Source organism: Pogona vitticeps, chromosome 2 (assembly GCF_051106095.1).
Source record: "Pogona vitticeps strain Pit_001003342236 chromosome 2, PviZW2.1, whole genome shotgun sequence".
NCBI lineage: Eukaryota > Metazoa > Chordata > Lepidosauria > Squamata > Agamidae > Pogona > Pogona vitticeps.
This window is the reverse complement of record NC_135784.1, coordinates 6711655-6724957: the sequence shown is the minus strand read 5'-3', so window position 1 is coordinate 6724957 and position 13303 is coordinate 6711655. Positions and strand designations below refer to the sequence as shown.

The following is a 13303-nucleotide window of genomic DNA, read 5'->3' as shown; positions in this document are numbered from 1 at the left end:
AGCAGGGTGGACCTCAAAGCAAAATGCTCCTAACTTTCTGGAACATTTGAGGGATCGTGATATAATTTTTATTCAGGAAACATGGTTCACCAAACAAATCAAGCTAAATGGATACGCTGTATAGGATATGCTTGCTGAGACCACCAAAAGACTGGATAGTGACCTGTCCCTTAATACCACCTTCCTTCTCTCACAATCAGTCCATCTGAGTGCAAAACCTCCATGGATAAGAGACTCCTATATCTTATTAAATGTCTCTGTCAAGGCACCACACTCCGTGTTAGATGTGGTATAGAAGGAAACCTGATAAAACCTATTCAGGCTAATAAAGGGGTTCGACAGGGCTGTATATTAACCCCCTTGTTATTTAACTGGCATTTAAACAATCTGCTTTCGGTGGTGTCTTGGAACAGATTTCCATTAAATTGGCAGAGACCAAATGCCCCCTACTGCTTAATGCAGATGATGCGGTTCTTCTGTCCCTATCGGAAATAGGACTTGAATGGCTGATCTGTACATTTATTGACTATTGTAAGAACAATAGTCCATAATGGATGTCTTGCTGAGTTTTTTTTTCCTGGGCTTTCTTTTTGTCTCCTCACCACATGGCCTGAGGGTGGGGCCTAGGGGTGGGACTTTTCCCTAGGAAGCTGGGCTGAGGGTGAAGGCAGGTATGTTTGCATGGATGTCTTGCTGAGTTTTTTCCCCTGGGCTTTCTTTTTGTCTCCTCACCACATGGCCTGGGGGTGGGGCCTAGGGGTAGGACTTTTCCCTAGGAATCTGGGCTGAGGGTGAAGGCAGGTATGTTTGCATGGATGTCTTGCTGAGTTTTTTTTCCTGGGCTTTCTGTTTCTCTCCTCACCACATAGCCTGGGGGTGGGGCCTAGGGGTGGGACTTTCTGCTTTAAAAGAGCGTGTCCCAGGACCGCGCACCGTTTATGGTAAATAGGAAAGCCAATTAGATTTGCATAAACCTGGGAAGCAGGAATGTTTTAAGGGTCAGATCATACTGTTGCACTATTAAAGAGCAGGCCGGGTAGGTGGGGCTCGTCAGCCATGGAAGACAGCCCATCTAGGAGAAGGAAAACTCTAATTTCAAACCTCCACTACCTTGAGGCTATATCCACTCATGGAAAAGGCTTCAGGAGTTAACCTTTGAGGCAAAATCTGGAGCTGGAGTCTCAAAGGCAGCATGTGTCATTCTGCCAACTCCTGCGACATTGCTGGAACCAGTTGTATTGGCTCTTGCCTTTCCATTGGACCATTCCAGCAATGTGGAGAGGGGGGATCTGCTGCTTGGGTAACAACCTATCCTCCATATTACCTTGCCCGGGCTTCATGCTCTGGAGAGGACATTCCTCGATTCAGAGCATGTTACCATAGTCTCTCGAGACTGAAGGATGCCTATGCTATGCTAAATAATAATAATAATAATAATAATAATAATAATAATAATAATAATAATAATAATAATAATAATAATAATAATAATAATAATAATAATAATAATAATAATAATAATAATAAAAATACCTCCCCTTTCCCCCCATTTCCATTCAGGAAAGAGGCAGGGCCTAGTGTTTTGAATTGGGTTGTGCCTGGAGTCTGGTCCAATTTCCCTAGGAGGTTTTGGCTGGGGATGGCCAGGTATGTTTCCATGGGTATTTTGCAGGGGGGAAGCGCCCCGATTTGCCAGGCATGCTGCCGGCCGCCCAATGTGGGAGGAAGGTGGGCGCAGGCTCGGCTCGTGCTTCTGCTAGCCCCCGCCAGTGCCCTGGCCCCCGAGTCCCTCCGGCCTAGCCGTCTCTCACCTCCCCACTGCTTGCAGCCATGATGAAGTTCTGCCTCATCACAATGGGCATCCTTGCCATGACCTTCCTGATTGTCAGCATCTCCCTCCTCATGGCCGGTGTCCTGCAGAAAATGCAGGATCTCCAGGTCAAGCAGGTGAGGGGGGGCCTGCAGACTCGCCTTCACACGTTACTGGGAAGCAGGGTGGCGACGTGTCGCTGGATCTGCTGAAAGTGTTTCAGAAGGGGCAAATACGTGGGCACCGCTCATTTACTTAGGACTTTGGAAGCCCAGTCCGGCCGTTTGTCCCGTTTGTCGTCCCTCTTCCCTTCCCCCTCCCCTGTCATGTCCTGCTTTGTTATTTGCTTTGCTTTTGCAATTTTCTGCCCCATATGTATTGCAGATGCCTCGAGACACACAATGGGCACAACGTTGTATTCTCTTACGGCACCCGTCCTGAGAAGCAGGCCCGTACCTGCCAGGATTCCTAGTTCAGACCTGGAGAGCTTGCACCCAGTTAAATGGACACCCAGGCATGCATGTGCTTCAGGGGTGCGGCTGTGTTCCTGGGGAACAAGAAATAGGCTCCTAACAAACGGATAAGGAAAGGTTTGTTGCCAATGTGTAGGTAGAGAAACACTTCCTTCACATTCCTGCAGTTTATCCTGACATCTGGTTTCCACAACATGTGTTTTACCTGTTGCTGTTGCTTTCCCCATCACGGTTTCTCCACAATTGCTGACTGACAGGGAAATGTGTGAACTCTCCCTAATGAAAAATAATGCGTATCAATCAGTGCTAGATAAGGGTGAAATTTTTAGGCCCCAGTCTTTCTGGTGTGGCTCCTTCATTACAGCAAACTTTCCAAAGACCCTCTTGAAAGAAGTTGACTGTGTCTTCCATCTGTGGTTGTGTCTCCTCTACCTCACGAGACTGGTTGGTGTGTATGGTTGCCGAGAGGGGGAAAGCCGCTGAAACAGAGATGCCTGGCCCTTCCTAGCTGCTGGACCTTCTTGCAAATAGACCACAAATCACCTCAGAAAAGTTATATTTGACTTTCTGCTGGCAGTAGACTTCCCCTTAAACTGGCATCTCCATGGGGGAAATTAATGGTGTCGAGAATGTCAGTAAAAGCTAGTGTATTTCACTCCCTGAGAAACAATGTCAAACATCTTACTAACTTCATTTCCAGGTAAGTTTAATATGTTAACTATGTTTTCTATGGTTTTTTTTTTTTTGGATGATCAGGTATTGTTACTGTCATTTTATTTTATGTGCGGCCCAAACCAAATATTCATCTTCTAATGTGGCCCAGGGAAGGTGAAAGGTTGGACACCCCTGGTTTAAATCTATGTTATTCAAGCACTATCTGGTGACTCAAGCCATTTATATAATAAATCCCATTGTTCAGTTTCCTTTTGTACTGGACAGTCTTTCAACACTTCTGATAAAATATCCATTTCTGCCACTTCCTGTATCTTCTCAATAATCTCCTCTTGTTTCGGTACCACTGATTTCTTCCAATTCTTGGCATAAAGAATTCTGGCTGCAGTGACTATATACTATATATATAATTAAGTAGTTCTTTGTCTTTTAGCCCTTTGTTTCTGATCATGGGGTTTTCTTGGCAAAGATACTGGAGTAGCTTGCCAGTTCCTGCTCCAGGTGGACTGCGTTTAGTCGGAACTCTCCACTATGACCTGTCCATCTTGGGTGTCCCTGCACGGCATAGCCCATAGTTCCTCTGAATTATTCAAGCCCCTTCACCACGACAAGGCAGCAATCCATGAAGGGGCCTTATAATGAGGGTGAAAGAGGAGAGTGCAAAAAAAAATATGATCTGAAGCTCAACATCAAAAAAGCTAAGATCATGGCCACTGGTCCCATCACGTCTTGGCAAATAGAAGGGGAAGATATGGAGGCAGTGACAGATTTTACTTTCTTGGGCTCCATAATCACTGCAGATGGCAACAGCCACCCCAAAATTAAAAGATTCCTGCTTCTTGGGAGGAAAGCGATGACAAACCTCGCCACATCTTAAAAAGCAGAGAAGACATCACCTTGCCAACAAAACTCCGAATAGTCAAAGCTATGGTTTTTCCTGTAGTGATGTATGGAAGTGAGAGCTGGATCATAAAGAAAGCAGACCGCCAAAAAATTGATGCCTTTGAATTGTGGTGCTGGAGGAGACTCTTGAGAATCCCCTGGACAGCAAGGAGAACCTATCCATTCTGAAGGAAATCAACCCTGAGTGCTCATTGGAAGGACAGATCCTGAACATGAAGCTGCAATACTTTGGCCATCTCATGAGAAGAGAAGACTCTCCTGCTTGCAGATCTCCTTGTATCGCAGCTGTGGTCTCCCTCTGGGGCGATTTCCCTCCACTAATTCTCCATACAAGGAGATCTTTTGGAATCCAACCATCAGCCATTCTCACGACATGCCCAAGCCAACGTAGATGTCATTGTTTCAGTAATATATACATACTAAAAATTCCAGCTCGTTCGGGGACTTCTCTATTTGGAACTTTGTCCTGCCAGGTGATACCAAAAATTCGTCGGAGGCAAAGCATATGGAACGTGTTCAGCTTCCTCTCCTGCTGAGCACAAAGGGTCCATGACTCACTGCAGTACAGGAATGTGCTCAGGACTAGTGTGACTAGTTAGAACACAGCATTTTGACACCCAAGGTGGCTTACACCACTAAGAGACAATATTTGTTTATATATTTATTTATTTATTTATTTATTTATTCCTTAAATTTATATGCTGCTCTATTAGGGTGATGTCCTACCCTGCGTGATTAACAGTTGGCTAAAAACATAATAAAATAAGTTGAAAGCAACGGCACAACTATCTATTTTCTGCATTGTACAATTGGACTAATTCCACACACTAGCAAGGTCATGCTCAAAATCCTCCAAGGTAGGCTTCAACAGTATGTGGACCAAGAACTCCCAAAAGTACAAGCTGGATTCCGAAGAGGCAGAGGAACTAGAGACCAAATTGCTAACATGTGCTGGATTATGGAGAAAGGTCGATCATCTCTCCAATGCTGTTTAACATCTACATGAGGCCGTTGGGAGGGGTCATCAGGGGACGTGGAGCTTCGTGTCACCAGTACAGTGGACCCTTGACTTACGGAATTAATCCGTATTGGAACGGTGGCTGCAGGTCAAAAAGTCTGTAGGTCAAGTCTCCATTGACCTACAGTGCGTTGAAAACCGATTAATCCCATAACAGGCCGTTTTTGTTCCATTCTGGTTTTTTTCTGGTCTGTAAGTCAATTGTCAGGCTGCAAGTCAAACCTAAATTTTGCGGCCAGCGAAGTCTGTAACTCAAAAAGTCTGTTAGTTAAGCCGTCTGTAAGTCAAGGGTCCACTGTATGCTGATGACACGCAGCTCTACATTTCCTTTTCATCTACCTCAGTGGATGCCATTCCGTCCCTTCAGCGCTGCCTGGAGACTGTACTGGAATGGATGCAGTCGAATGGGTTGAGGCTGAACCCGGACAAGACGGAGGTCTTGAGGGTGGGCGGTCCTCCTGTCAGCGGTATAGGAAACTCCCTTTCTTTTGGGGGGGATGACCCTTACCGCAAAGAATGAGGTCCACAGCTTGGGCGTACATCTGGACCCAGCGCTTACCATGGAAACCCAGGAGGCGTCCGTGGCCCGCTCCACCTATTTCCATCTATGGCGGATTGCCCAGGTGCATCCATATCTTGATCGGGGGGCCCTCACTACTCTAGTACATATGCTCGTAATCTTGAGATTAGACCATTGTAACACACTCTACGTGGGGTTGCCTTTGAGGGTGATGCGGAAACTTCAGATGGTCCAGAACGCGGCAGCCAGGCTCCTTAGTGGGGTGAGAAAAGACCAACATATCTCCCCCACTCTGGCTGCACTACACTGGTTGCCCATCCGTTTCCGCGTTGATTTCAAAGTGCTAATGATCACTTATAAAGCCCTAAATGGTTTGGGACCTCAATATTTGGCAGACCGTCTTCTCCCACCCAGATCTACCTGAATCACCCGTCATTGCCAGCAGGGACGCCTGAGGGGTCTGATGCTGAGAGAGGCTCGGAAGCAAAAAACTAGAAACCGGGCCTTCTCGGCAGTGGCCCCTCGACTGTGGAATGCCCTTCCAGCAGAAATTTGGCTGGCACCCTCGCTGGGTGTTTTTTAAAAACAGTTAAAAACTTGGCTATTTAAGCAGGCCTTCCCTCCAGTCAGCTAAGTCTTTTATTTTCTTCTTTCTCTTTTCTTATTCCATTTTGCTAACTTTTAATTCAATTGTATTAATATATTAATTGTATTTTATGATTATTTATATTTTATATTGTCCTATTTTATGTTGTAAGCCACCCCAAGTAGACATGGTCTAGAGGGGCGGGGTATAAATTTAATAAAATAAATAAATAAATAAATCATAATTTTTAATAATTCTCTGAAACAATTTTTTTGCAATTTAATGAAAATGACAATCTATACAGAGCGGGGAAGCAGAGATGCCACTGCCATCCTGTTTAAATATCTAGCTAGGCAACAATTACATATTTCTGAGGATATTCAAGAACTCACCTTTCATCTGACATTCATGCAGAATTTACATGCCAAGACGATATATTTGCACTGTATTTTAAATTTTTTGTTTTCTTCTCTTTTTGAATTGTTACATCTTTCACTAGGGCCCCTAATCTATATACCAGTAAAACCTATGATTTCACACATTGAACTGGGTCCTGATCCCACAATGGTGTGCCAACCAGAAGACCATGCTTTGCTGTGCAGGATTGTGATTGCAGTTTTGTATTGTCAGATGGACAGGATTTCCGAAGCAGAATGGGTTTTGTTGTCTAATTACATGCACTTAAAATAAGAGGTGCGTGGTGGTGCTGCGGGTTAAACTGCAAAGGCCTCTGTGCTGTAAGGTCAGAAGACCTGCAGTCATAAGATTGAATCCATGTGACGGAGTGAGCGCCTGTTACTTGTCCCAGCTCCTGCCAACCTAGCCATTCGAAAGCATGTAAATGCGAGACGATAAATAGGTGCCACCACGGTGGGAAGGTAACAGCATTCCATGTCTAGTCACGCTGGCCACGTGACCACGGAAACTGTCTTCGGACAAACGCTGACTCTATGGCTTGGAAATGGGGATGAGCACCGCCCCCTAGAGTCAGGCACAACTGGACTAAATGTCAAAGGGAACCTGTACATTTACCTAAAATAAGGGTGTGGTTGAATTACAGCTCTTTTCTCCTCTTATTAATCCCTAAGATATTTGTGATAACAGAAATAGAGTCAGTGGATTCATTAGAACATGCTTCACTTGGAATTCAGGACTGCTATGATCACCATCCTGATCACCACCACCATTTGAGCTTTGCATGAAAGGGTTAATCCTAGAATGAAAGCAGACCATCAGTAACAAGCTTTTCATAACTTATTTGGGCATCTCATTTCAAGTGTTTTAACTGTTGCAAATATTCCAAGCAATTCCAAAATCTGTTAATTCTGTACAGGTTCTGTTTATTTGCATCCTTTCTAAGTTCCATACTTAAAAACATATTCAAGAAGTATCAAAGAGTCTTATAGTTGTGAGGGAAACTGTCGGCACGTATGCTTAAATCCAAAAGTCATGCAGTTATGCAAAAACTAGCCTTAAAATATTTTGAAATCCATAAAAACTGAACTTGAGCTTGGAACAAATACTTGTCAGAAAATACATCTTAGTTGTAAATTTATAGCTGTGCAAAGACCAGACAAGAACATTAGTCATGTTTAAATCAAAAATACAAAAACATTTAAACACAGCTCATCGCCTACAAAGACAGAGAATACATCTCTATATTTCATTTAAAGATAAAAAGGAATATAATGCCAACACATAACTTGAAAACACATTAAAGAACATTAGAGTTCTTATAATAAGAAAATACAAAACAAAGTATTATTTAGCTCCAAGTATGATGTTAACACAGAGAAATAGAATTTCTCACCAAGCCTTTAGTCAGTTGGAATAAATAGCTATGTTATATCCATGGGTTATCTCCCGGCGCTCTCAAACTGTTCGTGAGACTAAGCTTGTCTTTTCCACTATGTTCAAATAGAAAGTTCCTCCTTTATATATCAGTGTGTGAGAGCTCACAATTTATTGCCAAATGCCACATCAGAAATCAAAACCACCTTTGTCATAGACTAGCTCCCTTAACCAATGAGAGGCTCAGTTGTTGAAGATCTGCTCATTCCAGATAGAGTGAAGTCCAGTTCTTGGCCCGTTCAAGCCTTGGCCAGAGTAAAATCCCTCTTCCCTTGTTAGAATAACATGGGTTAATGACAATACAGTGCATTAGGAACACTCATTCTCTGTCTCTACTTCCTTGTTCTATAAAAAAACTGTTTAAAGTCACTTTTATATTTTTATAAAATCACTTTTATATTTTTCTCCTTTTACACTATTTTAAAAAACCTTACAATACACTGTTATTCTCCTTTGTTTAACACAGGTTTCCACATCTATTTTGTGATACCTTTCTTAATTAATTTTATAAGTGAAACAACTCATGCAGCAGTTTCAGATGCATTTCCATTTTGTTGTTATATCTTTCACATAATATAAGCATTCCACTGTTTGCCTTTTTCACTGCAAAAACTGACACACAATTGAATGAGCTACGACTGCCTTGTTAACTTTTTGTACCAAAACAAAAAATTGTTTCGGTTTTGTAATATAAGCTATATTCACAGAGCAAGTTTTCAACTGTACAAAGCATCTTTTGAAAATAATGTTTAATTTTAAGCGCAATACCTCTGCACCCCCAAAATTCAATTTTTTAACTCTAACAGTTCCAGTTCAGTTACAAGAGAACTGACACCTATCTGTTCATTTACATTACGTAGCTAGTATGACTGTTGTTCCTTTTTACAGTATCTTGTCTTTCTTTTCACATAACCTATGCCATTTGTCAGAAACCTGGCTCTATATAGATTCTTGAGAATTCTTGATGCCTCTGACCCTGAGCACGTGACATGTGTCCATAGCATTCCTACATGGAGGAGACCCTCATGAATCAGGTTATTACTCCATGCTCTTCCTCATGATTTGAATTAAAGCCCAAGCATTGATAGGATTCTACCTTCTCTCAGCTAAACCTAACTGGGCATTCACTACATCAAAATGTTAATAAATAAATAAATCCACTGTCTGCAAGCACCTGGAGCCTCTTCAGCACAACACGGGCAAGCAGCTTCCCTACAACACTAAGAAGAGAGATTTATTTATTTATTTATTGGATTTTTACCCCGCCCCTCTAGACAATGTCTACTCGCTTAAAGGTGAGTTTTAAGCCCATAGGAACGCATTGAAGGGGTTTCAATGCATTCCTATGGGCTTTTTAAAACCGCATAGCGACAAAATTGCTTTGCAGTGATTTTTGCACGGATTATCGTCGCTATGCGGTGCACCACTGTACTCTAAATATAGCACATATACTATATATATTTATGTTAATGAAAATTAAGTACAGTGGATCCTTGACTTACAAAGGTCCCTACTTATGAAAATTTCAAGCTACAAAAAGCTGCGGCCACAAAATTTGGGTTCGACTTGTGGCCAGAGCTTTGACCTACAAAAGGCAGGGGGAAAGGGCAGGATATTCACAGCTGCTCTGCACCCCGACCTCTGCGCCTGCTGCCGGCTTTCGGCTTGCCAGGCTTCCAAAGCTGCACCCACTGCCCTCTTCTCTCCTGTCCCCAGTGCCCTCTGCTTCCTGTCGCCGTGAAGAAAGGAGGCAGATGACACCGGGGACAGAAGGCAGAGGGTGCAGCTTTCAAAGCCAGGGATTTTTTTTTCTTTGGTGGTTTTTAATACATTCTTACAGGAAATGGACCCTCAACCTACTGACTTTTTGACCTGCGGCCACTGTTCCAATACGGATTCCTTCCGTAAGTCAAGGGTCCACTGTAATAAGAATTCATTGGCACCCTCTTTAAAATTCAGTTACTATTATTATTTAGAAGGATAAATATTTATAAAACAAAAGACAGGTTCTCTCTCTTCACTACTTGCCTTTCTTTCATCAGTTAGCCTTAGAACATAAATCTTTTTCTCTTTTTACACTAATTTTGTAAAAGCTTCCATTGTACAATATATGCTTCTCACGTTTTCAGCAAAATGTTTCACATCTATTTTGTGGTATATCTCTGTTAATTAATGATAGAAGTAAAACACATCACAAGTGTCACTTCAAAATTCACTCCATTTTATCTCTTTTTCTCTGTATTTTGAATTGAGTTAGCTTTTGATTGCTTAATCTTTGCACAGGAAACCAGCACAAAGCTGAATGAGCTTCTTATGCCTTGTTTAATTATCAGGAGCTCTTACTAAAGCTCTTTCCACATTCCATGCATTTATGTGGTTTCTCCCCAGTGTGAGTCCTTTGATGTAACCTAAGGGCATCACTGCGACTAAAGCTCTTTCCACATTCCACGCATTTATGTGGCTTCTCCCCAGTGTGAGTCCTTTCATGTTTCCTAAGGTAAACACACTGACTAAAGCTCTTTCCACATTCTATGCATTTATGTGGTTTCTCCCCAGTGTGAGTCCTGTGATGTGACTTAAGATGACTACTCTGAATAAAGCTCTTCCCACATTCTATGCATTTATGTGGTTTCTCCCCAGTGTGAGTCCTTTCATGTTTCCTAAGGTCACCACTCTGACTAAAGCTCTTTCCACATTCCATGCATTTATGTGGTTTCTCCCCAGTGTGAGTTCTTTCATGTGTCCTAAGGTCACCACTCTGACTAAAGCTCTTTCCACATTCTATGCATTTATGTGGTTTCTCCCCAGTGTGAATCCTTTCATGTTTCCTAAGGACAGCATTCTGACTAAAGCTCTTTCCACATTCCATGCATTTATGTGGTTTCTCCCCAGTGTGAGTCCTTTCATGTGTCCTAAGGACAGCACTCTGACTAAAGCTCTTTCCACATTCCGTGCATTTATGTGGTTTCTCTCCAGTGTGAATTCTTTGATGTAACTTTAGGACCCCACTCTGACTAAAACTCTTTCCACATTCCATGCATTTGTATGGTTTCTCCCCAGTGTGAGTTCTTTCATGTTTCCTAAGGTCACTACTCTGACTAAAGCTCTTTCCACATTCCATACATGGATACATTTTCTCCCCTGCATGTGTTCTTTGATGTCTATTGAGGTGAAATGCATTTACGTGGTTTCTCCCCTGCATCGGTCCTTTCATGTGAAGGCCATGCATGGCCATTCCTATTTTCTGTTCTCTCTTTTCTTGCTTGATTGCAAGTTCCTCTCCAGGTTGCCCCAGATGTTGCTAGGCTATTCTCCTTCTCCTGTTCATCATCTGGTAGATTAGGAAAAGAAGAGAAACAACTACTTCCAAAATCTGCAGGAATAAGGAACAATGTATTCCTGTATTGGTGAAGGCTTTCACAGCCGGGATCTAATGGTTGTTGTGGGTTTTTTTGGGTTCTTTGGCCGTGTTCTGAAGTTTGTTCTTCCTACCGTTTCGCCAGTCTCTGTAGCCAGCATGTATTCCCTCTCCGTCTGAGTCACAGATGAGGAAGAAAAGACAGCCAAAAAGGCGAGGGAAGAGAACTAGGGAGAGGATGATACCAGATCGGAGGATGTTCCTTTGGATTTGAGGTTGGAAGGGCTCTACAGAGAGGGACCTTTTGGAGGGAGGAGTCATGAAGGGAGGATCATTTCCACACCCAAGTAAGTATATCAAATTCAAAGTATATTAACTTTTTCTCTCCCCAATTATTGTTTCCAGAAAATTAGAAAGGAATTTCTCAAAGTTAATCAAAGAGGAAACAAATAATTGAATTAAAGGATTTTTAAAGCAAAACTGAATAACAAGGGGAAGAAGGACAGTCTTGGAAAGAAAGTGTAAAAGCGGAAGAATGCAGCTAGATTATTAGACTCGAGAACTGGTAAAGAGAAATTAGTGGTAGATGCCGGGAACTGACAAAGTCTGCAGAGATTATTATTCAGAGGGCGAAGAGAAAGGACAGGTCCATGAAAGGGATGGGACGTAGAATTTATAAAATGCTATTACGGGTAGAGAATCATCAGGAATTTCTGAAAATAGGATAGGAAGCAGAGATGGTCAGGGAAATAGGTACTGAGGTAATAGAATCTTAGAACCGCAGAGCTCAAAGGGAAGTGAACTCCGAACCTCTGGCTCCAGAGTTAGATGCCTAAACCAATGTGCATGGAAAGGGGGGAGGGAAGAATTTGATAAACCACATCTGTGAGAATAAAGGCAAAAATATATTCATTGAAGGTATTTGACTCGCTAAATTAAATACAGTGGTGCCTCGCTTAGCGATTACTCCGCATAGCGAATAATTGCTTAGCAACAGGGTTTAAGCGATCGCAAAAGCGATCGCTTAGCGATGTTCCCTAGGGGGGAAATTCACTTTGCGATGATCGCGGGGAAGCAATCATCGCCCATTTTCAGCCAGCTGATCGGTGGTTTCAAAATGGCCACCGGAAAAACAAAATGGCCGCCCACTGTGTTGCCTCGCTTTAGAGGCACCGAAAATGCCTGCCCCTATGGAGGATTTTCACTTAAGGTTAGTTTTTAAGGCCGTGGGAAAGCATTAATGGTGTTTTAATGCGTTTCTATGGGCTTTTTAAATCCGTTTAGCGATAAAATCGCTTAGCAACATTTTTCCTGCACGGATTAACGTCGCTAAGCAAGGTACCACTGTACAGTGGTGCCTCGCACAACGATTGCTTCATACAATGATGAATTCACACAGCGATGGGGTTTTTTGAGGAATTTCCCCCATCGTTTAACGATGTTCTCTATGGGGGAATTTCACTTAATGATGTCCTTTTTGCTCATTTAAAAGTGTCTTAAAATGTTTGAACCCTGTTTTAAATGCTTGGATTCCATAGTGCACCTTGTGAAACATGTGCAATTTGGTTTTGTTCTGAGTCTTCATTAATTTTTGGTGATTTTTTTATTTTCCCCATTTAAATCAATTGAATGGACAGTTCAATGCATTTAAATAGGGAAAACAAAAAATCACCAAAAATTAACCAAGACTCACAACAACACCAAATTAAGTCTGCATAGGGTTCAGGAGGTGGACTAACAATTGCAAGCATTTAAAACCTGTTCCAAACATTGTAAGGCACTTTTAAATGAGCGAAAACTGACATCGGAAAGGACTTCAAAAGCACTGAAGTGCTTCAGTGCTTTTGAAGCTCTTCCGTTTTCGCTCATTTTTAAGGGTCTATGGCGGCCTTAGAAAGCTTGTCTAACAACAAGGCCAGTGGAGGTGATGGTTTTCTAGTGGAACTACAGTGGTGCCCCACATAGCAACGTTAATCCGTTCCAAAAATGTCGCTATTCGGATTTCGAAGGGGCAGAGGAACTAGAGACCAAATTGCTAATATGTGCTGGAATATGGAAAAAGCCAGAGAGTTCCAGAAAAATCTACTTCTGTTTCATTGACTACACAAAAGC

The 13303-nt window shown here is 42.4% G+C and overlaps 1 protein-coding gene and 1 long non-coding RNA gene across 2 annotated transcripts in view; one reads left to right on the top strand and one right to left on the bottom strand.

Moving 5' to 3' along the window:
• Positions 1-13303, top strand: part of LOC144587339 (uncharacterized) — a 251289-nt gene that overhangs the window by 42091 nt on the left and 195895 nt on the right. The gene's annotated exons all lie outside the window — the stretch shown is intronic.
• LOC110070919 (uncharacterized) overlaps positions 7300-13303 on the bottom strand; it is a 34419-nt gene continuing 28415 nt past the window's right edge. The window contains exon 9 of the mRNA XM_078387379.1: positions 7300-10980. Within this exon, the coding sequence (XP_078243505.1) occupies positions 10163-10980 (818 nt within the window). The 3' untranslated portion in view covers positions 7300-10162. The remainder of the gene's footprint in view (positions 10981-13303) is intronic.